At 57.5% G+C, this 25,740-nt stretch overlaps 2 protein-coding genes across 2 annotated transcripts in view; one reads left to right on the forward strand and one right to left on the reverse strand.

Moving 5' to 3' along the window:
• Positions 1-890: 890 nt before the first annotated feature.
• On the reverse strand, positions 891-12,267 carry LOC101620482 (chromosome unknown open reading frame, human C2orf70). The gene is made up of 4 exons (XM_004686378.2): positions 12,194-12,267; positions 3,666-3,933; positions 2,520-2,632; positions 891-1,045 (listed from the first exon to the last, which is right to left on the reverse strand). The coding sequence occupies exons 1-4, from the start codon at positions 12,265-12,267 to the stop codon at positions 901-903; spliced, it is 600 nt and encodes a 199-aa protein (XP_004686435.1). The 3' UTR covers positions 891-900.
• A 4,477-nt stretch (positions 12,268-16,744) lies between these two features.
• The window catches only part of OTOF (otoferlin), a 71,213-nt gene continuing 62,217 nt past the window's right edge, over positions 16,745-25,740 (forward strand). The window contains exon 1 of the mRNA XM_012727350.1: positions 16,745-16,823. Within this exon, the coding sequence (XP_012582804.1) occupies positions 16,745-16,823 (79 nt within the window). The remainder of the gene's footprint in view (positions 16,824-25,740) is intronic.

Consider the following 25,740-nt stretch of genomic DNA (forward strand, 5'->3'; position numbering starts at 1 on the left):
CACCGTTTGGGGACACCTGATTGACGGAGTCCCTGGACCCAATGCAGGAGGCGCGGGAATGCTGAGAACTCCTGTGGTGTGGTGCACCCTGGGATGGGGCCTCTGAGATCCTGCCTACTGAGGGGCAGGCTACCTCCTGGGGGTGATCACGAGCCCCCCTGGACCCTGTCCCTCCCAGGCCTCAGTCAGAACCAGAACCACCCCAGGGTGCACTTCTACCCAAAGGCTCCCGAAGCATTGAGATTCCTGATCAGCGGCTTAGTCCAGGCCACTCCCTCCCGCCCCCTTCTAGAAACAGCCCCAGTGCCCTGGGAGTGGACGCCCAGTCTGCCCAGGCGCGTCTCGGCAGACGGCAGAATGTGGCAGCTTTGCACAGCTTCTCAGGCGCCACCGGGCCGGCTGGGGTCCCGAGCACCTTCACCTCTGCCCCACGGTCTCCACGCATGGGAGGCAGAGCTGGGGGGAAGCCTAGGGATTGGGAGGCCCCAGGGGAGAGCTCTGGGCGGGTGTCAGACCTGGGTCAGACCCTGGGCAGCTCTCACCTTCTGCCTGTCGCCAGCAGGGGGGACACACCGCCCCACGGAGGGTTGTGAGAACCCTTCCATCGGCAAGGAGCTCCTGCCTTTGTACCAGTGGGAGCGGAGCGGGGCAGGAGGGTGTCTCCACCCCACTGACGTGTCACCTGGGCTTGGCAGACCTGCAGCCCCTGGGTCAACCTGCGGTCACCTCTGGGGTTGCAGGCCTCGGGCCCTGGGCTGAGCTTTCCTCAGGGCCTGTGAAGCACTGCTGTGCGGCCCTCGGGCGCCCTGGGGCTCAGAGGAAAAGAGGTAGGAAGGTCAGGGCCAAAGATTTTATTGCAAAAAGCCAGCTGGTCTGCGCCGTGGACGCCGTCCTCGGCTGTCAGGCTCTGAACTCAAAGTAGCAGTCCCTCCTCTGCCGCTCCTGTGGGGACACCCGCTTCCCCGATGGGAACGTCTGGTAGGTCTTCAGGTTCTCAGGGGACACCCTTAAAAGATGCCACTTGTCTTTCGGGCTCAGAGGAGGCCTGGAGAGGAGACAGAGTCAGCGTGGTGCAGCGTGCCCAGGAGGAGGGTGGAAGTGCCGGACACAGACCCCACTCGGTCTCACCCTTGCGCGGGGACCCCACTAACCACTCACCAGCGTAGCGTCTGAGACACAGCACCCCAGGCAAGAATAGCTGTTTACCAGCAGCCCAGTGGTTAAGCGCAAAGGCTGCAGGTGCCCACAGACCCGGGGGCCCTGGCCCAGCCCTGATAGAGGCGCGCCCCACTTCCTACCCCTTAGCCTTGCTCTGAGGAGTGAATGAGGTGAACATAAAGCACCTCAAGGAAAGCTGGACATGGAACCAACATAAAAATGCTGGTGATGCTCATGAGGGTGACAACGATGGCGGTGATGACGGTGGTGGTGACAGCTGTGGTGGTGACAGCCATGGGGACAGTTGTCGATGGAACTCAGGGAAGGGCCGGGGCTTTCCCAGGGCCACAGAGGCCGTCGGGAAGGCCTGCGTGCAGCACTGACCCTCTCACTCCCAGGCACCTGTCAGTCCTCCGCGGTGGACCTGAAGCTGTCGGCAGCACCACAGGCTGCCAGGCAGTTTGGAGAAGGGACACACCAGGGAGTCTCTGCACCCCCCCCCCCGCTCCGGGGTGCCATCCTGCCCAGAGCAGTCTCCAGGGGAGACCTGTCCAGGAGAGGCCCGCACTGTCTTCAGGGACACGCGGACTCAGCCACGCCAGCGGTGCAGACGGCCAGCTTGAAGTCCTGGTGGGCTCTGGGAGACCTGACCCCCTCTAGTGCCGCCACCTCACTGGCCAGCTGGCAGCGTTCCAGAGGCCACTGCTAAGCCTTAATTCCCTGCTTGCCACACGACCGTCTACCTTGCAGCGAGAGACTGACCGTGGCTGTCAAAACCATTAGATGAGTGGGAAGCTTTATCTTACCAGCGGTTCCAGGCCCTTGAGGCTAACAAGGGGTCAACGTAGACCGGAAACCTAAGGTCTGAGGTCTGGCCGCCTCCTTGTGCCCATTCCCCAAACACCTCAGCGCCAAGGACGCTCATGTCCCTGCTGGGTATGTAGGAGAGGAGGAAGCTGCCCACATTACCTACATGGGCGGAACTGACCTTCCCGGGAAAGGGAGTTCTCCCATGCAGAGGCAGACAGGGGTGAGTATGGGGGAACATTTTGTTCCATGGACATTTTCTGAATCTGGACAGGACTGGGGTACCCCTTCCCGCTCTGTGTAGTGCCCTGAATTGCCACCAGAGGGCAGCAGCTCCTTGCTCCGGGAGCAGCTGCACCTTTGTGGCATGGAGGCCACTATTGGGGGGGGCACAGAGCAGATTCAGGCGCGCACAGGTGTGGTGTCCCCCACTCCCACCCCCAAGTCCCAGTGTCTCTAGCCAAGAAGGTGTTCTTCCTGGTTCCTCCCATCCCACTGCCTGGCCTGACCGCTCGCTTGTGGAGTGCGTGGGGGAATCGTGGGTAGGCACTCACAGATCAGTGGGGATGGGGTACCGGTCCCACTCCCTCACAGGCAGCATGAAGTAGGGGACCCGGGGCACCATGCCGGTCTTGTCTTGATAGTTCATCCGATGCTGCTGTGCCAGCTACAGCTCCAAGGAAGACAGGGCAGAGTGTGAGTGCCCGGGGCTGACCTCGGCACCCACAATCCCTGCTTGGTGTATGGGGCAGGGGCAGCTCCGGGGTGCCTAGGGAGGAAGCCTCAGCTGGGGGTGCTCTGAGCCTCAGCTCCGCCCCTGAGGATGCGCCACAGCCCCCTGGCTATGGGGAGTCAGTGGGCCTGGGAGCTGTAGAGGTAAAGCAAGTGGCTCTCAGCAGGCAGCACGGGTTAGCTCCGGCCTGCTCGACCCTGCCCCCGCCCCGCTCCGTGGGGCTCTCCCCAGTAAGAGTGCTTGAAGGTGGCTGTGCCATAGGGGCCCCGAAGGACAGGCCAGCCCCGGAGTGTGGCCTTGGTACCTGCCGTGGTGGGGGAGGGGGCACGGATCAGTGAAGGGCAGAGCCTTCGGCGCCACTGAGACAGCCCCACAGGTCTCCCCGAGGCTTCCACCAGTTCTCTTCTTGGGAACCCCAGCAGGAGGGCTGCTGGCGAGGGGAGTGGGGGGAAAGCGGGCCTTCCAAGGGTGTAGCAGTGGTGCCCTGGCCCCCACGAAGGTGGGGTGTGTGCCTGCCCAAGCGCCAGCAGCCCCGGGAAAGGCCTGAGCCAGAGGACCAGAGCAGGGACAGTGGCCGGGAGCCCCTTCCTCCAGGGCAGTGAGGCCCAGCCAGGCTGAGGGTGACGCAGACACATTCTCAGAGGGGCAGGGGAGTCATGAGCAGCTGACAGTACACTTGGCCCTGAGGAGGTGCTCAGGAGGCCCGAGGTGCAGAGATTCATCCTGGCAGCGAATCTCAGGTCTTTTCCTCGGGTGGGAGGTCAGTTCAGGCCCAGAGCGCCCAGGGCCTCGCCAGCCGTGGACAAGCATCATCGCAGCCCCTGGGCGGGGTGCTTAGGAAATCAGATTCTTGAGTCCTGGGTCCCGGGCTCCTAGCTGAATTCATGGGGGCCCCTGCTGGCTCTGAAGAGTGAGAAATCCCAGGCTGCAGCTGTCCCCAGCCCCACAGGAGGAGGGGGCAGCCCACCTGATAGAAGCGGATAAGCTGGGTGGAGCGGTCGCTGTCCAGGTTGAAGCGGGTGACAGTCGGGGTGCGCAGCTGGCGTTCCCAGGCGCGGGAGGCCAGCACGAGGTTGGGGTTTGGGGAGTAGATGGTCGGGAAGTGGCCGCCCTGGCAGAGGGGAGTGTGGCTCTTCTCCAGGGCTGTGTTGCGGTGGTCCTGGAAGTACTTGAGGGTGGCGGTGCCATAGGGGGCCCCGAAGGAGAAAGCCAGCCCTGGAACGTGGCCTTGGTACCTGCCATGTTGGGGAGGGGGCATGGATCAGCGAAGGGCTCCAGGCCACACCCTGGAGCGGGGTGAGGGGCCCGGTCCCTGGTCATTCTGGGCCTTCACAGGCTTCCTGAGGTGCCTGCCCGGCTCGGGGCTTAAGGGGGGGGGGGTCAAATGAAGGACGCTGGGTCCCTTCCTCCTGCCTAGATGGTCACCTTTCCAGAGCCGCTGCTCACAGAGGGCTGAGCCCTCCCAGGCCTGGCAGGGCTGCAGGCAAACCACTGTCCACTGGAGGGCAGCGGCCCATGAGAAGCGGTGTGGGCAAGGCAGTCACCTGGCTGGCACCCGGGCCTCACTCTGGCACAGCTGCCCCCAGGCGCCCACGGGCTGCTGGAGGCCCAGCTCCACCTCCTGTGACCACCCAGGCCCAGGGAGGGGCAGGAGCCCGGGGAGCAGGGTCTCAAGGCCCCTGGGGGAGCCAGACTCAGCCACTCGCTTGTTTGGGCCAAGCAGAGGGAGCCACGTCCAGAAGCCTGGGACTGGGCAGCGGCTGAGAGTCCTGGTGGGCCGTGGGCAGTGGGCAACCTAGGAAAAAGCGCCTCTTCTGGTTCCCGACGCTGTTCCTGTGTCACCCAGCACCGAGTGACAGCGCCACCCAGGCTTCCAGCAGGGGCCTTCCCCTCCTCACCCCCAGAAACCCGGCCAGTCCCTGCGGACCATGCAGCCGCTCCGAGCAGGCGCCACACGCCCCGGCGGCCCTAGACACTGTGACCTCTTCTGGAACTCCTCTCTGGACCTGGCCTTGCCATCTGCTCGCCTTCTGTGGGTTTAGCCCACGGCTCTGCCCGCCCCTCCTCAGCCCTGTCTCCGGCCCACGCCGTGACCTTAGCTCTCCCCTGCCCCTGTGTGGGGCTCCCTGGCTTACCGTCCACTGAGCCCAAATCAGCATTCGGGGGAGCCCAGAAGTGTGGGAAGCCCAGAGCGTGGAGGCCCTTGTGGTCAGAGCCTCAGCGGCTGCCTCTGAGGACCCCTCTCTGGGGCAGGATGCCCACCCACAAGCCCCTTCTGCTGGACTTCAGAGGAGAGGCCAGAAGGTTAAGCACATGGATGGACAGTGTTTCCCAGTGTTCCCCTCCCCCACCGGATGTGGGCAAACTCCGGAAAGGCTCCTCTTCTGGTTCCTGACCCGCCCAGCACCCCGGGGACCATGGCCAGAGCAGGGAGTGAGTGACCAGCCTCTCTGCCCTGGACGCCAAGCCCTTGGTGGCCTCGGCCGTCCCACCCCCTCTGCCTGCCCGAGTTGTTGCCAGTGGCCCTGTGCTGTCCTGGAGCTGGTGGCATTGCAGTGTCCGGCAGCCTGCCTGCCCGTCCCTGCGTCCACTTCTAGGACAGAGTGCCCTTGGCCCCGGCGTGCCCTCCTGGGCCGGAGCCCCTCCTGGCACCAGCCTCTTCCTCCTCTCGGCCCCTGCCAGCCTCACTCTGCTCTTCCTGGCTTCTTCCTTTCTGCCTCCGAAGCTGCCCGAGCTCCCCTTACATTCAAGGCGCTACAGCGAGCCCTGGGCGACCTCCCCATCGGCTCCTCTGACTTCCGAGTTTCTCTAAGGAGCGCCGAGCCTTCCTTTCTTCTGTTCCCACGCTTTCCGTGACCCCCACAGTCTGGCTTCTGACCCATCACCCCCACGTGAGCTGAATTTTTCAGGAAGGTCCTAGAAGATCCCCCCATCCCATGCAGGCTCACCCCGAGGATGACACGTCTTTAGAAGATACGCAGCCCGAGGAGTGGAATTGGGCGCCTGAGCACGCTGTTATGCCTGGCGCTTAATAAAAATACAAGTTTAGGCCCTCCCTGGTGGCGCAGTGGGTTAAAGCACAGCACTGAGAATCTAAAACTGCATCCTCATGAGTTCGATTCCTGCCTGCCCCGGAGGTGACCACATGGCGAGGCAGACCTCTCTGACCCGCCCGCTGCTCCCCTCAGCAGTGTACTTCGTCGATCTGCCTGTTCTGCTCCTCACTCTGTCTCTGGTGAAGCCTCTCACCGCCCCTGAGCCTCTGGCCTGTACCCCAGTTCTGTATACACAAATAAAAAATAATATAAAAAAATACAAGTTTAATGCATCAAGATGTCAAAAACGTGCAGTCGGGCCACACCTCTGCCTCGATCCGGGAGAGCCCTCGGTGTGGGGCCCAACCCGCTCTCCCCTTGGCGAGGATTGCTGGAGGCAGCCCACACCGCTCTTGTGCCCTGTTTCGGGGACACCCTGCCCTGGCCCAGTCCTGACCCTTCTGGGGTGCGGCATCAGCCCCAGTCTCCAATGTCAGCTGTCAGTGCAAGCGGCTCAGAACCGAGGAAGCCTCGGGGCTCAGCCTGGAGACTGCAGGGAGGGAGGGTGGGGCCCAGCTCACCCGCAGGCCGCAGCCTGGGCCGGGGGCAGCCAGGCCCCTCCTGCCACCCAGGCCGGGCAGGCTATTGGGAAGTCGACTGAGCGACAGATCCTGCCTCGGAGAGGTAACTCCAGAGAAAACCTGCGGGGTGCAGGCCCAGGCAGCGCAGGGCCTGCGGGCACGTTTAAGCTCAGCACCAGGAATAGCAAGTAGGTGAGGGGCCGGCTGCCGAGCAGCACAGAAATGTCACGCAACCTGTCAAGGTAAAAAGTATTTTAAGCAACAAGAATGGCGGGCGGGGGGGTGGGTGCAGGGTGTGTGCTCTGACGCTGAAGTCAGCCTTGGCACCTACGCTGAAGCATGTCCCTGAAATAGCCCGGCATCAGGGCCCCAGCCCCGGCTGGCTCTCCTCTGCACCCCTCCTGCTCCTCTTCTTCCCCTTTCTCACACACACACCTGTAGCTGGACTGCTGGGTTTAAATTAGCACTCATCTACCGTACCTCTTCCTGAACCCCGCTGAGACTAAACCCCACACTCGCTCTTCACGGAATAGGACATGCCCGGATGTTTACAGGACCACCTGTCTGTCCAGCCGCCGCCCATCTGGCCTTGTCTCTGAATTACTCGTAGAGAGAGAGGGGTGAAGGTCAGCCAGTGCTACCCTGGGGTGACAGCAGGATTCTGGCTGGGGCACGGACGGGCGCCCTGGCGGGCCGAGTGAAGGCCTGGACACAGCCCGGCCCTCCTGCTGGGTCCTACCGCCCAGTGTCTGCGAGTCTGGCTGTGGGGGGCCGCCGGTGGTCAAGGTCATGATGCTGTTAGCCATAAGGGGGAGGCCTGTCCCTGTGGCGGAACCCCACAAAGGGGCTTGCCCTGGGGTGAGGCTTTGAGAACCTCGGCACAGAGGGTGCAAATGGGGCCTGATTCTGGCCCCATCATCTCGCAGGTCTGTGTTACCCAAGACTTCTCTCTCCAGGCTCCACTCCCTCGGGGAGCTCATCCATGTCAGACTGTCCACACTGACAACGCCCAGCTGTATCTCAGGCTCAGAGCCCTCCTCCCCTCCCACCCCGACATCCTCCCTCCCCATGGTCTGTGTAGACAGCTGCTACCTGCACAGGTAGTGGGCTCAGCCCACTCCACCCAGATCGCCCTCCCCTGCTCGACGCCACCCTACCCACAGAATCCACGGGAACACCCCGGAACCTGAACTATTCTGCCATCCTCCTAGCACACCGGCCCTTGCCCCAAGTCCTGCTCCCACTTTCTCCATGGTGACTTTCCCATGTGCTCCATGGCCCAGGGCTGAGACTTCCCCTTTCGCTCACCTGGACAGACTCACTTCTCCTAACTGGCCTCTGAGGCCAACATCCACCCCTCTGGCCTATTGCCCAGCTGATGCCAGAGTCATTTCCCCCAGGCACACCTCAGCTGCCCTCTCCTCGCCTTCTCATTCCTCCGCCAGAGCCCTGTGCCCTGGAAGTGGGGCTCAACCTCTGGACACCCCAGTGAGAGCTGCCCCAGCCTGAGCCTTCACCTCCCGGACCTCCCCCACCTAGCCACTGGGCTCACATCAGGATGGCATCCTTCACCCACACCAGATGCCCATCCGTTCATCTCCTCTGCAACTTGTCTTCTGCTACCCAGCACCTGACACATGACGTTCAGTAGGTGTTCACTGGGGGAAGCAAAAGTCCAGAAACTCTGGAGGCACCCCCTGCTGTAAGGGCCTTGCTGGGGTGTGGGGGGACAATGCGTCCCACCCACAGAGGCCTTTGCACTCCCAGAGAAAGGAGCTGTAAATGTGAAGAGTTCCTGTGACTCTCTTCCACCACCTCCAGCCTGTGCCACCCCCCCTCCTCCTCAGCTCCCCGCCTTCCCACCTTCTCTGACTGCCAAGGTATTTGCATCCCAATAGAACAGCAGCCCTCTCCTCCTCTCCTCTCCTCCAAGGTTGCTGGATCCCAGCTTCCTGCTTCCCTTCAGAACCTGCTGCTCAGACAGGAGCAGGTGTGCGCGTCTGTGCACAAGTGCACACTTACTGGCACTCAGCGGACACCCCAGGGCTGCAGGTCTATGTCCCTGTTTCGGGCACCCCGGGGCTGCAGGTCTATGTCCCTGTTTCAGGCACCCCAGGCTGCAGGTCTATGTCCCTGTTTCGGGCACCCGGGGGCTGTAGGTCTATGTCCCTGTTTGCACCGAGTGTGGGTGCCTTGAGTACGGCCCTGTGCAGTACTTTCTGGAGGTCGGAGATCATGCGCAGGCCCAGGCTGGGAAAGAACAGAGGGGCCTGGCAGGAGCATTCAACAATCCCCAGGCCCCCTCTTCCGTGCCCACCCCGGGCAGCAGTCAGGCGTGCATCTAGTCAGCTGTGGTTACTGTGCACACAGGAAACTGGGCAACAGCCCCGCTCGGCCCCCTAGCTGACATTAAAATTAATTACCATGAGCCTTCGGGGAGCCCATGAGCAGCCTTATTAGCTAATTAACTTGCTGCCTTCCAGCGCGTCCTGGTTCCACACACCCTCCTCACGGTACTTACTGCTGAGCTCAGTGCTCCTCAGGGCCTTCCCCTGGGCACACAACTTCCGGGCCCCCCACTGCCTACAAGTTAAGAACACCCTGGGCAGGGCTCAGGCCCTGCTTGATGCCGCCTCTGTGAATGTCTTTTGCTTCATCACCCACTTTCTTGCCAGCTGTCCCTCTCCCTGGTGGGCACTGGCTGCCTTAAAGCATTTCCTGCTGCTGACCCTTCCATGCAGAACATACTTGTCTCCCAGTTACGACCATATCCATGCGTCAAGGCAGATTTCAAAGACCCACATTCCTGGGCTCCTCTCCTGATCCCACCACCTGGTGTCTGCTCTTCATCTGCCCTGGTGGGGGGGGTAGGGGGAGGGGGGGCACCACTTGGGCCCTTAGTCCAGCTTTTGAGAGAGCTGTATCCACCAGTATTTACAGCGCAGCACACAGGTGCTTTACAAATCTTTGCCTTGAACGGCCAGGTGGAGGCACATTTTTAGTGCTTGATGATTCTTCTGGAGAGAAGGAAGGACCTCCAGTCCTTATGAGGTCCCCAGTTCCTCGGGGTGGTGGGGGTGGTGGGAGAGTCATCAGCCACCGCCCTTGGCCTCACAGGGACCCCGACTCCTCCTGGCCAACCTTAGGGACTGCAGCCCCCCCCAACCCCCACACCAAGCCGGCTGACAGGGAAGAGGTTTCAGAAATGCAGCTGCCAAAACTGCCCTCCGCTCCCTGGCCAGCACCCCACTCACTGAGGGGTGAAGTGAGCTGGAGCAGGTGCAGGGCCGGCTCCCACTGGCTCGAAAGCACCCACTGCTAAGCCTGCAGGATTTTGCTGCGGTCAACAAGCCAGGATGTTTAAGTGCAGCCGGCCTCTTCTGAAGCTTGGTACATTAAATATATTTATATATATATTAAATGGATTAAATTACATAACGTTGCACTTAGAGACACTATATTAACAATAAAAGGATAAGTGCGTAGTCATTCACTGCCCGGATGGCACGCAGGCCAGGCATTGGCAAGGTGCCCGGGGGCCGTGTTCCCAGAGTGCTAAGGGACCAGATGGGGCTTCCTGGCCAAAGCTTGGAGACCAGCACGCCCCATGTGCCTAGAATCAGGCCTTGATCACTACGGGGATCCCAGGAATGAGAAGAACTAGCTGACTCATGCACCAGGCTTTATCACTTCACTGATTGAAGCCTCCTGGAGCCTAAAGATCATTATCCCCAGTTCACAGGTAAGTGAGGAGAGAAAGGAAAACTCACCCAGGGGGATGGAGCCAGGCAGAGGCTGCAGAGTGGGGACAACTGGGTGTGGAAGACAGGAAGACCTGGCTGGGCAGTTTGCTGAATGACCACACCCGCCTGGGTCTTTGTGAAGGTCTAGAAGTTTGCAAAGAGCCAGCAAAGAGCTAGGTCCATAGCAGGTGCTCACGCCTGGGGCTCACACTGCTACACCAGGCCCCCAGCCCTGGCGCCCACCCCCTGGCTCATCTTCAGCCCCGGGCTCAGGCGACCCCTGAACTGGAGGGCGCTGGGCTCCCTGACTTGGGAGGCCCATGGTCCTGCATCCTGTCTGTGGGTAAAGCCGTGAGGGGGGCACCTGGAGTGCCAGAAGAGGCCGGCTGCCCTTCAAAAATCCTGTGATTAATGCTGGAAAAGACACACAAAAATACTAATTATCCAAGTGTGTGTGGTGGGAAATCATGGATTCTCTTATTAACAAAACTATCTATGAGCTAGCTTTCGGGAGCCTAAGACCTTCCAATTCAACCCCTGTCCATGGATTTGGGAGACCATACCCTCCCAGGGAGATCCACTGAGAAAGCAGGAGGTGCAGGCCCAAGGGTTCAAACCAGCCTTCCAAGTGTGGAGCTTTATGGTCTACTTGTTAGCACGTTTCTCAGTCTCAGGATGGGGTATTAGGCTGCAGGAAAGTGGCAGAAAGAAGCATCAGGGGCTGCACCTGGCCTGGGCAATTCCTCCTTCACCCTTCCCAACACCAGACAGTGGGGGAGTCTCAAGAGGGCTAGTTTTAAAGGTGAGATTGTATGGGGCAGTAAGGAAAAAAAAAATCAGTGTGAAAAAGGAATCTCCATAAACACCCAGGCCTCGGTGTGACTCATGCCTGAGACTGCAGCCTGGCCTCAACTACACCTTTGAGGGCATCAGACTGGGCCTCCCTCAAAGGCCGCCCCAAGCGTTCTCAACACAATACCTGGCACATTCCCAGCCTGGTACCCTCAACATGCCTTTTCCAAAGGAATGTTTACATAAACGAAGGAATCAGTAGGAAAATCCTAATTATCCAAGTGTGTGTCACAGTTCTTAACACGCTTGAGCTCAGGAAACTAAGTCCGCTTTGTCTGACAAGAACAGAAGTCGCTTCTGAGCTCCCCAGGACCCGGAGAAAGGTCCTGTCCACAGAGGCTGCAGAAGCTTCAGTCCCAGCCCTGATGACCCGGCTGCGTCTATGCACAGAAGCCACTTTTACAAGGCAGCCCCTCGGCATCTTGCTTCTGCTCACGACAATGCAAGCATCACGCGAAATACGCCGTGAGGTCTCGTCTTCATTTGGCAGCCTGTCAGTTTGCAAGAGCAGTGCTGTTGAAGACCATGCTGAGGACCCTCAAGACTTCACTCATTCTTCCCTGCTCCATAATTGTGCCAAGACTGTACCACTCCCGGCCCCACCCCCAACCAGCTCCGCTCTGGCCAGTGCCCACATTCACTGGTGGCAAAGGCACCCCCACGCTGTGGGAGAGATTCTGGAGCCCAGGCTCAGACACTCGCTAGAAAGGGCCAGAGAACAGAGAAGTCTGCATCTGCATATTGTTTGTAAACACCGGGGAGGGAGCTCCAGGCCTGACAGCTGAAAACGGTGAGGATCAAGGGGGAAGCCCGGCAGGCTGCCAGGCCCCTTAACTGCTGCCCACCGGCTCCTTCACTTCAACTGGCAGATACTGATTTGAGCAAAGTGTGCACTGTGCGGTGAGACGGGAGAAAAAGCCCGTCCCCTCCGCCTGGGCATCGTCGTCATCACCTGCCCCTAAGGTGGATCCTGTTCTCCGGTACCCGGCCCGCCCAGAGGAGGCCCTATGTATGGGGCTGGGTGTGGCTCCGCTCACTAAAGCCCACCTCTGTCTAGAAAAGGGACCTGCCCCCACTTCTTGTCGCCTAGTCGCCGGCTGCTAGTCCAGGGCACGTAAACCCCGGAACCACCACAAAGCCGAGCCAGCTTCTTCCAAAGCCCCCAGGAGCAGGGGGCTTTCCAACAGAGGCGCCCCTCCCCCGCCCCACCCCGTGAGGAAAAGGGATGCGGTGGGCAGACTCTGACCCCGAGTTCAGGCTGGGTCTGGGTGCGTGCGACCTTACCCGGGCATGAGGCTGGGGGGCACGTAGGAGGCATTAAACTCAGTCAGTAGGGTGCCCGCGCTGCGGGAGGCCATGGTGGAAGCGGCTGTCTACGGTGGCCAGTCCCACCCTCCTGCGCTCTCTGCCCCAGACCAGACGGTAAACAGCCCCCGGTCGCCCAGCAACCCAGTCTGCCTTCAGCTCTGCCCTCCGAGTTCGAGGACCGCCCCCCTCGCCAGCGGGCTTCCTGGAGCCTCCCTGTGGGGCACGCGCCATCGGGAGACCCCAGTCTCCTGTTCTCCTGGGTGACCAACAAATTGCCTCTCCCACCCAGCCTTCCCCCTCCTCTACTTTCCCCAGCCTCCTTCCCCAGCCCCTCCAAGCCGCCGCCGCCCCCCACTTTCCCCAGCTTCAAAGGGCTACGCTGCCGGCCCCAGTGCGGTGAGGTTCTGCTGCCCACTGAGCGAGAGACCAGCGGGGTATTTAGCGCCCACCCCAGGCCAGCAGGGGCAGGTTCAAGTTAGGTTCTAGCGGCTTTTTCTTGGCAGGGGGTGAAGTGCGGTAAGAGGATTCACCAGAGAGAGAGAAAGAGGGGAGCAGGGGAAGACAGGAGAGGTCCGCTTCGCCCAGCAATTTGAAAGAGAATTTTGGAGCCCGGGCATCTTCACAGGTCTTGGCGGGAGCAAGGTAACAAGCCAGCAGCCAGGCAGCAGCTTGAGCCCCTCCCCCAGCGTGACGCGGCCCTTTTATTCCCTCCCTCCTCGGCACAGGTGCGCACGCTTGCGCGTGCGCACGCACTTGCTCAGGTGTGTGTAGTCATGCACGGTGCTCACGCTCCTTCCACCCTAACAATATCAAAGCCACAGGTGAGAGCCACAGAGGCCAATGGCGTGAACGCCCGATGACTTCATTTACCCTACTGGGAGCGTGGGCTCGACGCCCCCAAGGGTCCTTACGGCTGCTGGAGGACTCATGGTGACCCGCAGAGAACCCCTGGATGTGGAGGCCTCTCAAAAAGCAGCAGCCCCTTTGAGGCACCACCTGCCTCCAGGCTGGCAGCTGCTCTCCAGCTCCCCAAGGAACGTTTATCTCAGTAATCGCTCTCCTCTCCCTGGGAAATTCCTTTTCACTTTTCTTGCCCCTCAAACTGCGCCACCAGAATGGCTTACAAGAAAGGGGCGAAAAGAAAATAGTGGAAAAGGGTGATTTACCAAAGCTTGTGGTTTAGGCCTGTGGGCAAGTCCCCAAGCTTGGCCTGTTTGCCCCAGAGAACAAGTTTGGGGAGGGCACCAAGGAGGCGTTGGTAATAATGCCTCCCTCCTCTAAATAGCACCCCCACATCCAGAGTCCTCTGATGACCCCCCACAATGCTTCCCCGGGCTGTGTGAAGGGCAGGGCAAGGCTTGGGTCTTTCCAGGGGGCCTGGGGAGGGAGGGTGTGGTGACCGCTTCCAAGGTCCCACCATGGCTTTGTGACTGGCCCTCCTGCCCCCCAGCTGCCACGCAGCACCCTGGTATCAGTCAGAGCAGTGAGAGCGTGGAGTGGCACCTCCTTGTCCCCTTGCCCGCAGTCAGACTCTATCCTGGCAGAGGAGAAGTGTGGGCACAGATTGAGTCTGTAAATGGTGATGAACGCAGCTGGTAAGGCCAGAAGCTAATGAGTTCCAAGCAGCTGCTGCAACCAGAAAGTCTCTCTGGCAACTCACACCGGAATGTGGGGAGCCACCACATCCCCGAGACACAGGAGCAGGAACCCTGAGTGGCCGAGAGCGGAACCCGCCCCCTGCCAGAGGCAGCCCTGAGTGCCAGAGCAGCAACACCTGTGGGAAAGCCCGAGGAACCTCGTCAAAGAACAGCCCTCAAGGCAGGGCGCCTCAGGGCGCCCCACTCCAGGAAGGCGCCCTAATGACCTCCCCCTCGCTGGAAGCTGAGTGTCCAGCCCTTCACCCTGTGTGTCCGCTGGCCCATTTGTCTCTTCTGCTTGTACCCCACACTGTATCGCATTCAGTCCTGAACCCGGGGGGCTGGTGCTGGCGCCCTGTACGCATTCATTGAATAACTTATACACTATGAGATACCAAAAGGGATAATGGGGGAGTAGAAACCAAAAAGCGGGGTCTGGTTGAGGTGTCGGTGGTCAGCTGGCTCAACTGAGTGTTCTGTGTTGTGGGATGGAACTGTGACCACTTTATAGCTGTGGAGACTGACATTCAGCAAAGCTCCATGTAGCGTGAGTTCGTGGGCTTTTTCCTAAAGATGTGCAAGTCTGTGCTGACCTATCAAACCCAGGCCCTTCGGGGCCTAGAATGAGATGGATTTTGTTTTTTCATATCAAACACAGATGCTCTACTTTATAAGGCCAGCCGATGATTTCACAAGTGATAATGAATTTAGGTTTTTTTTTTCTTACCATGACACTAAACTAACCAGGTAAGTTTAATGTCACATTAAAAAAAGAAGAAGAAGAAAAGAAAACTACAGCTATATACCAGAGACACTTTATGGGGGTGGAGTGGGGAATGGGATCAAAAACAGTGGGGGGAGGGAAATGCACTGGACTATGGTGATGGCACATGGGTGATTTGGTGATGGGAAGCCCAAGGGGATTGCAACTGAGATGGAAAAATAAACTACTATAAAATTAAAAAAAGAAAACTAAACTCATTATCATGTTCCATCTATCGGCAGCCACTGCAGCACAAGTTCGATCCCCAGCCAGGTAGAGACCCACAGGGCTCTGCAGACCTCTCTTGTCTCCCCTCTGCTCCCCTCAGCAGTGTATCTCAGTCAATCTGCCTGTTCTGCTCCCCACTCTGTCGCTGGTGAATCCTCTCACCCCTGCCCCACCTGTGGCCTACACCCCAGCTCTTGGCTGCATAAATAAATAAATAGAATCTTGAAAAAAAAAAAATAAAACATGAAAAACTTACACTGACTTGTAACTGGTAAATACAATATCCTAAAACCATTCCATATGACTAGATAAGAGTGACAGAGGAAGGAGAAAGGGAGACAGAAGCAGAGAAAAAAGAGGGTGACAGAGCAAAGGAAGCATCTGGAAGGAGGCCCTCACGACATGCGGGTCACTGACTATGGAGCTCAAAGGGAATAATACCCTCTGGTTATCATGCTTTGAAAATTTAATTTGGAAAATTAATTCGGAAATCGAATATTTGTCCTCTGGAGCCTGCAGGCTCTGCTAGATAGGTCGTGGAGCTCACCCTTTTATCCTGCCCGCCCTTCCTGGGCAGCCTTCCGTCCTCAGACACAGCCTGGCCGCTGGGACGCTACGGTCCGGGCTCCGTGGCCATGGCAGGAGGAGCCCAGCCGAGCAGCACCCTGAACCCGTGGGATGGGAAAGGATGGCAGCAAAGACAAGAACCCTCACGGGCCCCGGTGGGGTGCAGGGGCACCTCCGGGCGGGGCTGGTGACGCAGGCTGAGTCCGGGCTCTGCACACGAGCAAACAGCAAGGGCAGGTGGTTGGCTCTGGAAACAGGCCAAGTTCGAGCGGGCTGTGTCCGGGCCCTCTCCCTACGGCCCCTCCTGGGTATGTTGTTGGAAGAAAGGAGGCTGCAGACGTCCCTTCTGCTCTCCCTAGCACAGGGTCGGAGCAGAGAAGCTGGGATGAGCTGGGTTAGTGTCCTGTGCCTTGGGCCTCTGAGCCTTCCCAGGCAGCCACCTCTGACCAGGCTTAGCCTGGCTCCTGAGCTTGCTCGAAGCAGCACCTCACCATCCCAGATCCAGGGCCAGAACAGGGACCCCGGCTTGTGCGGACCCCATCTCCACGCGCGCCGGCTGGGGGGTACGTGCCCTCCTCCCTCATTTCCCAGGGACCGGCCAGCAGGTTGGCAGCAGCAGCCTCGCTCTTGCCTAGTAGATGCTGATTTTGCAGCTGCGGGGCTCTGGGTGCGATGACTGCCTGGCGCAGTGTGCCCTCTGCAGCAGCCACGCCCCCTGCGCCTCGCGGGCACCAGCAGCCGGGGTGGCCACCTGACTGTGGCAGGGGCAGCTGTGGACCGCCCCAAACCCCAAAGCAACAGTCCAGTTTTTTCTGCTCACAGATGCAGTTCCTTCTCCCCCACTGGGCTGAGGTGGGGGGTGCCCCCAGCACCACACCCACTCCTCCCACGCTCACACCCACTCCCATCTGCCCAGTCCTGATGGCAGAAGAGCTTCCCTGCCAGGGTGCCTGCAGGCACCCGGCCTGGAGCCGGGACACCTGAGGCTGGACGGGGCTTTTATCTGGAAGCAGGCAGCGCTGCTGAATAATGAATTCCACTGTGCCTGCCTCTCTGCCAGGCTGCACGCTGGGCGCTCAGCACACACACTGATACAGATGCTGGGCTGACAACTTGGAGGGGCGGGGGCTGGCAGGGCTGCGCGTCTCCAGGAGCCCAGCCGAGCAAGCAGAGCGGCTGGAGGCACAGCTGCCGGCTTGGCTTGGTCTCTGGGGCAGCGGCGCCTGCGGGAGGAGCAGCCTGCCGAGGGAGCGAGGGAGCGCGTGGGAGCGCCAGCCTCGCTCCCGCTCCGCTCCGCTCCCGCACGCTGCTCCTGCAGCTCCCCACGCCAGCATGGCCCTGCTCGTCCACCTCAAGACCGTCTCGGAGCTGCGGGGCAGGGGCGATCGGATTGCCAAAGTGACTTTCCGAGGTAAGGACGCTCCTGCAGAAGGGGAACCCCAGCTCCCGGCTGACTGGGATGAAGCGAGGCAGGAAGGGCGGGTGGGGAAAGTTCCAGCTGGGTTGGGGTTATGAGGCTTCACATCTGCCCTGGCTTGACTGGCCATTGTGATTTCTGGAAAGTGAGGGACACCCATGTTGTTGGGGCTGCATGGGTGTCTCACTGCGCTCCTGGGTGGGCCCTCTGGGGGGGGGGCCGGGGGAGGCAGAAGTGAGGTCCCCTCCCCTGAACTGGGGGGGGGAGGGTAGTGGGGGGGAGGCCAGCCATGCAGAGCTTTTCTGCACCCAGGTGGTTTCCTTGGGCACAGGGTGGGGGTGGGGTTTCAGCCTGGACTGCCCAAGGGGGTTCCTAGAAACCAGGTGTACCAGTAGATCTCTGGGCCCTGGCATGGTGGGGATAATATTGGCTCCCTGTAGCTCTATCCAAGTGCAAGGATCTGCAAGCCCCACTCGCCTCCTTTCTGTTCATTCTCTTCCTACCTTCCTCCACACTCATGCATCCAGTGACATTTCGTGTGATCTGTGTGCTAAGGCCAGGGCAGAGCAGGACCCAGGCCCTGCCCAGAGGAGTCCACAGCCAGAGAGGCGGAGGGAGGGCCTGTGGGCAGACAAGCAGGACAGATGTGACCAGATGAGAAGGAGCACGCGGCATGCACGCTGCAGAAGCAGCACTTACCCAGGCTAGTCGGGGAGGGCTTCTAGGAGGAGGTGACACCTCTATTGAAAACCAGGGGACAGGCGGAGGGAACAGGGTAAAGACAGAGCAGCAGAGGAGAAGGATGCCCGAGGCTGGGAAAGGAGCTGAAACTCGGGAACCAACGTGGGTGCGAGCACTGAGATGGAAGTGACAGGTCGGCCAGAGAGGCAAGGCCATCCTTCACCCCATGAAGAGTCGGAGCCCCCAAAGGCCTTAAGCAGGGGCTAGCCTCGGCGCTGCGTTTTAACCCACTTGCCTCTGCCTCTCTGCCGGCACAGCCCTGAGCGGGGCTGCCCTCTGGGCCAGGGGCATCTCTGGCAACGTTTCTCCAAAGTCCAGGCTGTTCCTCACTTGCCACGACCCTTCTTCCCAGAGAGGAATCTGAGGGTGAGAAGGGGTGCCAAGAGGGAGAGAGGCTCAGAGAGCCCCACCAGATTAAAGAGCAAAAGGAGCCTCAGGCCCAGGCTGGACACACACCTGCAGTGTGTCAGGGGAGACGGGGAGACCGCGGGCAGCCTGCCCCTCCAGCAGCAGCCAGTGCCCACATCGCCCTCCGTGGGCCAGCTCTGGGCAGGAGGTCCTGGCTCATCCACACGGCGGCCTGCCGTGTTCAGGGCCCAACAGTATGCTCATTGTTGGACACTGATATTTGTGGGCAGGCTTGGGACGCGGGGTTGAAGACTCAGCCCCGGCCCCGAAGGAGGGGCAGCCCTTTGGGTCAGATACCAGCAGGCCTGGCCGCCTGTCCCCGCCGCACATGCAGGCCACAGGGATGAGTTGCAGGACACCCCGGAAGGCGCAGGCCAGGCTGCCAGACCTGCTTCCTCAGAGGCACCTGGAGCTCCGTGCGCCACCTGCCGGCTTGCGCTGAATGTAGGAAAAGCAGGTGCATCCTTTTACCTGTGGCCCACTTCCCTGTGCTGGACAGACAGACAGCGTGTGGCTGTTCAGCTGCAGGTTGAGAGACCATTTCCCCTACGACAGGGCAGCTCCCGGCTGCAAGACCAGGCCCGGTGCAGGCAGAGAAACCTAGGCTGGCTGCAGAGAGACACGAGTGGGCAGGGCGTGAGTGGGCAGTCTGAGGCCCGGCAGCCCAGCTCTCGAGACCTCACCCAGCCCTGGCTGCTCCCCCTCAGAGCCCCCTTTGTCCACAGGGTCTTCTGAGCCCTCCAGGCCACCCCTGGCTGCTGCCCATCCCTTTCTTTGAGCGGCCTGTCCCTGCAGCCTCAGTGGCCACACGGGGATTAGCCCCTTTGTGGCCCAGGGCCTCTGGGTGGACTGCAGAGACCCATTCCAAGCTCTGCACCTGCTGCCGGTGGCCACAGGCAAAGCTCCTGGGGACGGTGGTTGGGCAGCTGGAACAGACTGTGGCAAGCAGGTCTCCAGAAATTGTATTTTGTGACACCGGGCGTGTCTTGTCATTCTGTGCCACAGCCAACAGGTGACAACTCTAGACTTCCCCAAAGACCAACACTGACAACTCAGAGAACTGGCCCATTCTAGAATGTTCCCTAATGACTCCTGGCACACACAACCAAATGTGATGCAGGGAGAATAAGAAATTGGTGAAGGTAGGAGGGCAGTGCCGGCCCCAAGCTTCTCTAAGCCTTTGAGGTTCAGTGCCAGGTAGGGTGAGGGAGCCCTAGGACAGGTGTTCTTGGTGTTGGTATTCCCAGGTAAACCGATCAGCTGTTTGAAATACAACTTGACTTTCTTTGATAAAGAAAGCAAGCTCATTCTGAAAAGAAGCCCATGGTGCTGTGGTGGAGATAATTCTAGACACAGGGTGAGAAACTCTGGGTTCTGATACTTCCTTGACCTTACTGAGCCTCTGTTTCCTCATCTGTTAAATGGGCATGTTGATAACAAGAGGAAATTCCTGCCCTGTGGGAGGTGCGGTCCATTGGCTCAGACAGGCACTAGAGGCTCTGAGGAGGGCTGTGTTGGTGAGGCGGCCACGCCAGCTGTGCCATGCAGGACCCAGGCCAGGGTGCCTCTGTTCCCCAGGGACAAGTTGCAGGTGACCGGCCCCACTGAGCTGGCAGGCCTGCAGCCACAGTCGGGAGTGGGCTGTCTGGGAGGGGCATCTTGACGGCTGTGCAAGGGAGCAGAATTAGCTTGGGTCTGTAATTCCCCGTGCCCACCACAGAGCCACGGAACACAGAGGAGGGGCTCGGAGTCCCTCTAGCCCGACAGCTATCAGTGCTCAGCCCCATTCAAATCTGGGGCCCCTGCCAGGGTGCAGTTACAAGGCAGCAAGAGGCAGAGAGACCTCACCGGCGTTTGGTGATCTTACCACCAGAAGGCTGCATCCCCTCATTTACTCCCAACCCAGGGCAACCCGATCTTCTTAGTAGCCATTCAGAATGGAAAATCTTGTACAAAAATGAAGGATGATGAATGAATATATGTTTAATTTTTTAAATAAAAAGTAAACATCCAGGGGGGAAAATATAATGGGGAGTCTTAAATATATACAAAAATATATAAGGAGAATAGACCAGTGGCCCCCAGGCCCCCAAAGCAGTCTTGGCCAGTCTGACTTCGTTTGCACCCCATCCTGCTCCCGCATCTCAGATTATTTGGCAACAAATTCCAAACACCATATGTTTCATCTGTAAACTTTCAGCACAACGCTAAAAATGACAAATACTAAAAAAAGGCCACATCTATCACACTTTAAAAAGTAAAAACAATCCCGTAATACTATCAAATATTCAGCCAGTGATCAGTTTCTGTCTCGGCAAGGTCCTAAACTTTTTTCCCAGCTCTGTTCGAAGCTACACTCAATGTGCTTTTTTTTTTTAAAGATTTATTTATTTGTTCATACAGAGCTAGGGTACAGGCCAGAGCCTCAGGGGTGGTGAGAGGCTTCACCAGAGACAGAGCGGGGAGTAGAACAGGCAGATCGACAAAGTACACTGCTGAGGGGAGCAGCGGGCGGGCCAGGAGAGGTCTGCCACGCCATGTGGTCACCTCCGGGGCAGGCGGGAATCGAACTATTGCGGAAGTGGCTTTAGCTTCTCAGTGCTGTGCTTTAACCCGCTGCGCCACCAGGGAGGGCCATCAATGTGCTTTTTAAGTCAAGTATTCAGTCGCCTTTTTACTCATTCTTTCATCCATCCAGTAGTAGCATTTGTCACGGACCAGCTGTGTGCCAGGCACTGTGCCAGGCACTGGGGTGGCAGTGGGAACTGAGCCAGCTGTGGTCCCTGCCGCTGGGCAGCCGGTCCCTGCATGAGCCCCTGGGCGGGGTGAGCATTTGGGACTCCCATCGTTTGAATCCAAGATTTGATGTACATTTATGAGGAACAAGACATGTCATTAACCTGGAAACAGATATACAGATAATGGAACAAAAGCAAGTGTCCCAGAGGAGAGACCCCATACACAGATAGGTAAGTGATTTTCAGGCTAGACTGTGAGACAGGAAAACTAGATATCTATATGGGAGGGAAGTGAATATCAGACTCCTATCGTATACCACTTGCAAAAGTTATTTCAAGATGGATCATAGACTAAACCAAAGAAATATAGACTATCTCTATTAAATTCTTGGATTAGGCAAAGATTTCTCAAGGAAACATAAAAACACCAAGTATAAAAAATAAAATTTGCCAAAATTGATACTTGGAGTTATACCTACTCTTTGGGCCTTTCTGGTGGAGCAAGGGGTTAAGCCTCAGCACTATCACACAATCTGCTGCTGCAGCAGGAGTTCGGCTCCCACCAGGGGCGAGTGACCCCCAAGGCGCAGCAGACCTCTCCCGTCTCACCCGCTGCTCCCCTGAGCAGTGGCTTTCAGTCAGTCTGCCTGTTCTGCTCCCCACTCTGTCCCTGGTGAATCCTCTCATATCTGTGACCTACACCCCAGTTCTTGTATATAAAAATAAAAATTTTTTAAAAAAGAATGTATTGATACAGATGTGCATTTAAAGACTAGTAGACAGAGTATATAAAGAGCCCCTACAGAGCCATAACAAAAAGATAAAAGAGCAAGACTTTTAATAGGCAAAAGACTTGAATGTTTTCTCAAGTAAGCATGCAAATGGTCAGCTAACAAGCCATCAACATGGTGAGCAAACCCGGAATGAGACGCTATTTCACATGCCCGGAATGCAGAGGTCTGACAATATTAGTGAGAATGTGGCCCGACTACATGACCCCGTGGGGGAAACTGCTCTAGTAGCTTTGAAGGGCTGGCAGTTTCTCAAGTTCACCGGCACCTGCCCTACAAGCGAGGGATCCTGCTTCCTGGCAGAAATGCAATTCTATGCCCACAGGTATACCTTCCCAAGAATGTTTACAGTAACTTAACCAATAACAGCCCCACACTGAAAGCAACTTCCCAAGTATCCACAGGTTGTGGTATCGTCATTCAGAGCACAGAACGTTACTCCAGAACAGCAGTGAATGAATCATTGATAGGAAATAACAAGACACCCGAAAGGTACATTCTGTCTGAAACCACCTATACAAAGTTTAAATCAGACACAACTGATCTGTGATGACAAAAGTCAGAGCTGTAGTTATCTATTGAGGGTGGGGGTAGAGATCGGCCGGCAAGGGGGGACCAGGAATCTTTTAAGGAGATGGGAAGTTTCTGCATCCCGCTGGTGTAGTGACTGTCTAGGTGTAGATGTACCCTTATCAAACTCACTGAGCTGTTCACTTAAGCTCTGCAAAGGTACATTTTACCTCATTAAAAAAAAGAGCTCATCATACCTAAAACACCTAAAGCTTAAAAACCATTATATAAGATGAGGGGGAAAATTGTTCCTAATCACATACTACTAAAAATAAGCTACAAAATGTGATTCACAATAAAGGAGACCATTTTTTGTATTTAAGACATAAATGTCAAAAGGAAAAACAGGACTCCTTCGTGGTTGTCATTTTTAATTGGGCAATGAACCACACCACAGGGCCTTGGGAACTGTCCTTCCCTCCATTTAATGGATGCGGAAACTAAGGCGAGGAGAGTCCACTTCTCTGGCAAGCTGGGGTTTGAGCTGGGCAGGCTAAGGCAGCTGAGCGCCTTAGCATGAATGGCGCCTGCCAGATGCTTTAAGCTGCTTTCACTGAGAGTGTCCTGCTCCTCCACTCAGAGGTTCCAGGAAGCGCTGGTCTCCATAACTGCTCCCCCCCTTACAGAGGGAGGCCCCCCAGGACTGAAGACTCAAGTCCAGGTCCCCAGCTGCTGAGCAGCACCCCAGAGCCCCCAACCTTCCCCCCATCTTGAAGAAGAGACTGTTTGAGTCCAAGACTTGATATACATTTATGAGAAGCAAGACAAGTGTCATTAGCCTGAGGACAGATACACAGATCAATGGAACAGAAGCAAGTGTCCAGAAGAGAGACCCCAAACACAGAGAGTCAAGGGCTTTTCAATGCAGATTGTGAGACAGCCAGAACTGGACACCTGTACGGGAGGAAAATGAGTCTGTTATACCACATGTAAAAATTATTTCAAGATGGATCATAAACTGAACTGAAGAACGACTGAATAGCTCTATTAGATTCTTGGATTAGGCAAAGATTTCTTAAAGAAAACATAAAAACACATAAGTATTTTTGTGCTTTTATGCCTGGTGCCCTGTAGGCGTAGTCACTGCCGCAGCTTCCAAAGAGAACAGGCAGACCTGAATGGGGGAGTGGGGGGAAGAGAAACAGAAGGCACCCCTGGGGGCTGCCGGCCTCGGGAGGGACAGCAGAGGGACAGCAGACTTGGGATGCCCACCCCCCCCTCCCCGCCAGGGCATGCCCACCCACCCTGCCACCCCTCACCCCCTCCACCCCCGCTGGCTCTGACAGGCGAGTTGTCTGGGGAGGAGCTATCTGGTGCAGAGGAGATGCCTGTTGCCTTCAGTCACGTTATAGAGACGCCACACTCAGCCGAGCTGGGCTCACGGTCAGCTGGGGAGGTGTCTGCTCTGCGCAGATTTGAAAATGGTGAATGGTGGAGAGTTACTTTGGTGCAGTTTGGACTCCCAAAGCCCTTGGCTTGGGCAAACCTGATGGCCTGGCCCTCATTCCCACTGTCATTATTGAGTTTATTGACTCAGGGAGTTTATTTCAAACGCAGCCTTCCCGTGAGCAGTGCCCCCCGCGGTGAGCAGTGGGGTGCTGGGCTGCCTCACCCCACTGCTTTGCATCCGAAACCTCCCCCCTGCAGGGAACAGGCTCCTTCCGCTCAAACCTTGTTCAGTCTTCTCTGTGTCTTGAAAGTGGACTAGATTTGGGGGTTTTAAATGATTTTGTCTGAAAGCCACTTAAAAAGGAGCTGAAATGTCAACAGGACTGGTGTGGTGTGCATAGGTGTTAGGTAGAAAGAGAGGGTGCCAGCAGCCCCCACTGGGAACCTGAGAGGGGTGACAGAGGCCCCTGGCCCGGTGCTGATGAACAGAAAAGGACGCTTGAATGGCCCTGCATGGCCGTGCAAACCCTCCTGAAAGGCAGCTTTCAAAACGGCTCAAGGGTGCTCTGTTTTCTTAATAAGTTGCCTTTTGCACCGTTTCTGCACAATTGATTTGTTTTGTCTTTTGCAAACCTAGTTTTTTCTGCAGCTAGTTAAAATTTGGCTCATCCCGTTTGGCAATCTTCACCACGTTTAAATACCCATGACCCAAGGCAATGAGGTTTTACTGCTTTTCAAAAGGGAGCCCTGATGGGTAAATTTCACATCGGAAACTCATTGTATTTCACATGTCTCCAACAAGGAACCAAGGTATTCACCAGCAGGGGCCTCCGAGGCTCCCCCAACCCCAAGGCCATCCTGGACAGTCCCTCCTACTCTCCCTGGCTGGGGGCTCAGTGTTCAGTCCGGGAGCCCAGGCTGATCTAGGACTTGAAGACTGGGAAGACTCCTGGATATTCAGAGCAGCGGGCCCTCGGACACCCCAACACACAAATATGCTCTCCTGAGTCTCAGTCCACATCATGTGTGGCCTATGGAGAAAACTGGGAGAAGCTCAGGAATCATCTTTCCTATTTCCTTCTTTTCCTCTGGCTGCATTGGGTCTGCTGTTGAGGTTTTTCACTCCATTTTCTGTTTTGTTTTGTGCCCGGTTAGTGCTAAACAGTCCTCCTTTCCCATCTGCCTCCTTCACATCTATTTTCTATGTGTACAGCTTCTGCTTATAGCTTCTTCCTCATTTTCTTGGATGCAAGCCCCTCCCCCCACAGGCTGCCACCCTTCCAACACACACAGCTGTGCACCAAACACCTCCACACACCTCCACACACCCTTCTTCAGCCCATCCGTCCCCTCACGTCAGTCCCTGGCCCCGTCGTCCGGAGGCAAATCTGTACACCTGGGACTCGCTCCTGCGTCAGGAGAGGCAGCAGGCTCCGAGATGTCTAGCCCGGGCCTCTTGGGGGGGGGGGGCAACTGGGGCCACAGGGGAGAAGCGGTCCCCAGGGGACTGTGCCCCATTGCAGTGAGGCTCCCCTCCAGCCCCTCCCTGGCCTGGAGCTAGTCTTAGTGGGGCTCCCAGATTTTCTGTGGAAGGAAAGCACAGTGTGTGCCCCCCCAAGTCCTCTGGGGGGATCCGGCCTCCCTATCAGCAACAACCCAAAGTAACCTGAGACAGGGACTGAGTTGGGCTGCTGATTCGGCTGGTGAGGATTTGAAAGCGCTTTTCTTTCAATTCCCAAAGTAAACCAGGGTCATTGGGAAAAGCTGCAATTCAAGCGTATATAACAAAACATCCACGGATGTTACTTCCAGTGTCCACTGGCTCCTCCTGCCTCGAAATAGCTGTGAGTTTATATCTTTGTCTATTCACACATGAAACCATTGTGTTTGGGATGCATTTGAAGTCTCTGTCTATTCACATGTAAAACTATTCTGGCTTGGGCTGTATTTATAAAGAGAATCCTATTAGACAAGCTACCTATTTCTTTTCCTTTCTTTTGGTGTAGACTTGACACATGGTAATTAATTCTAAATAAAAAAATTAACCCATCCTACCTCCGGGTTTCTCTCATACAATTGCAACCCCTGCCTCCCTGCTCCCACCCACCACGCCCAGTACTTATCCTTCCTTCTCCTGCAAGCTGCCCCTCGGGGAATGAATTGCACAGTGACCTGCTGCCCTCCCCCCCTTTGCCTTCCCTGCCCAGCTGCTCCCTGGGCTCAGGCACCTGTGCCCCCATGCTCCCACCCACCACGCCCAGTACTTATCCTTCC

This window comes from Condylura cristata, unplaced genomic scaffold, assembly GCF_000260355.1.
Source record: "Condylura cristata isolate star-nosed mole 26May11 unplaced genomic scaffold, ConCri1.0 scaffold00020, whole genome shotgun sequence".
Taxonomy (NCBI): Eukaryota; Metazoa; Chordata; class Mammalia; order Eulipotyphla; family Talpidae; genus Condylura; species Condylura cristata.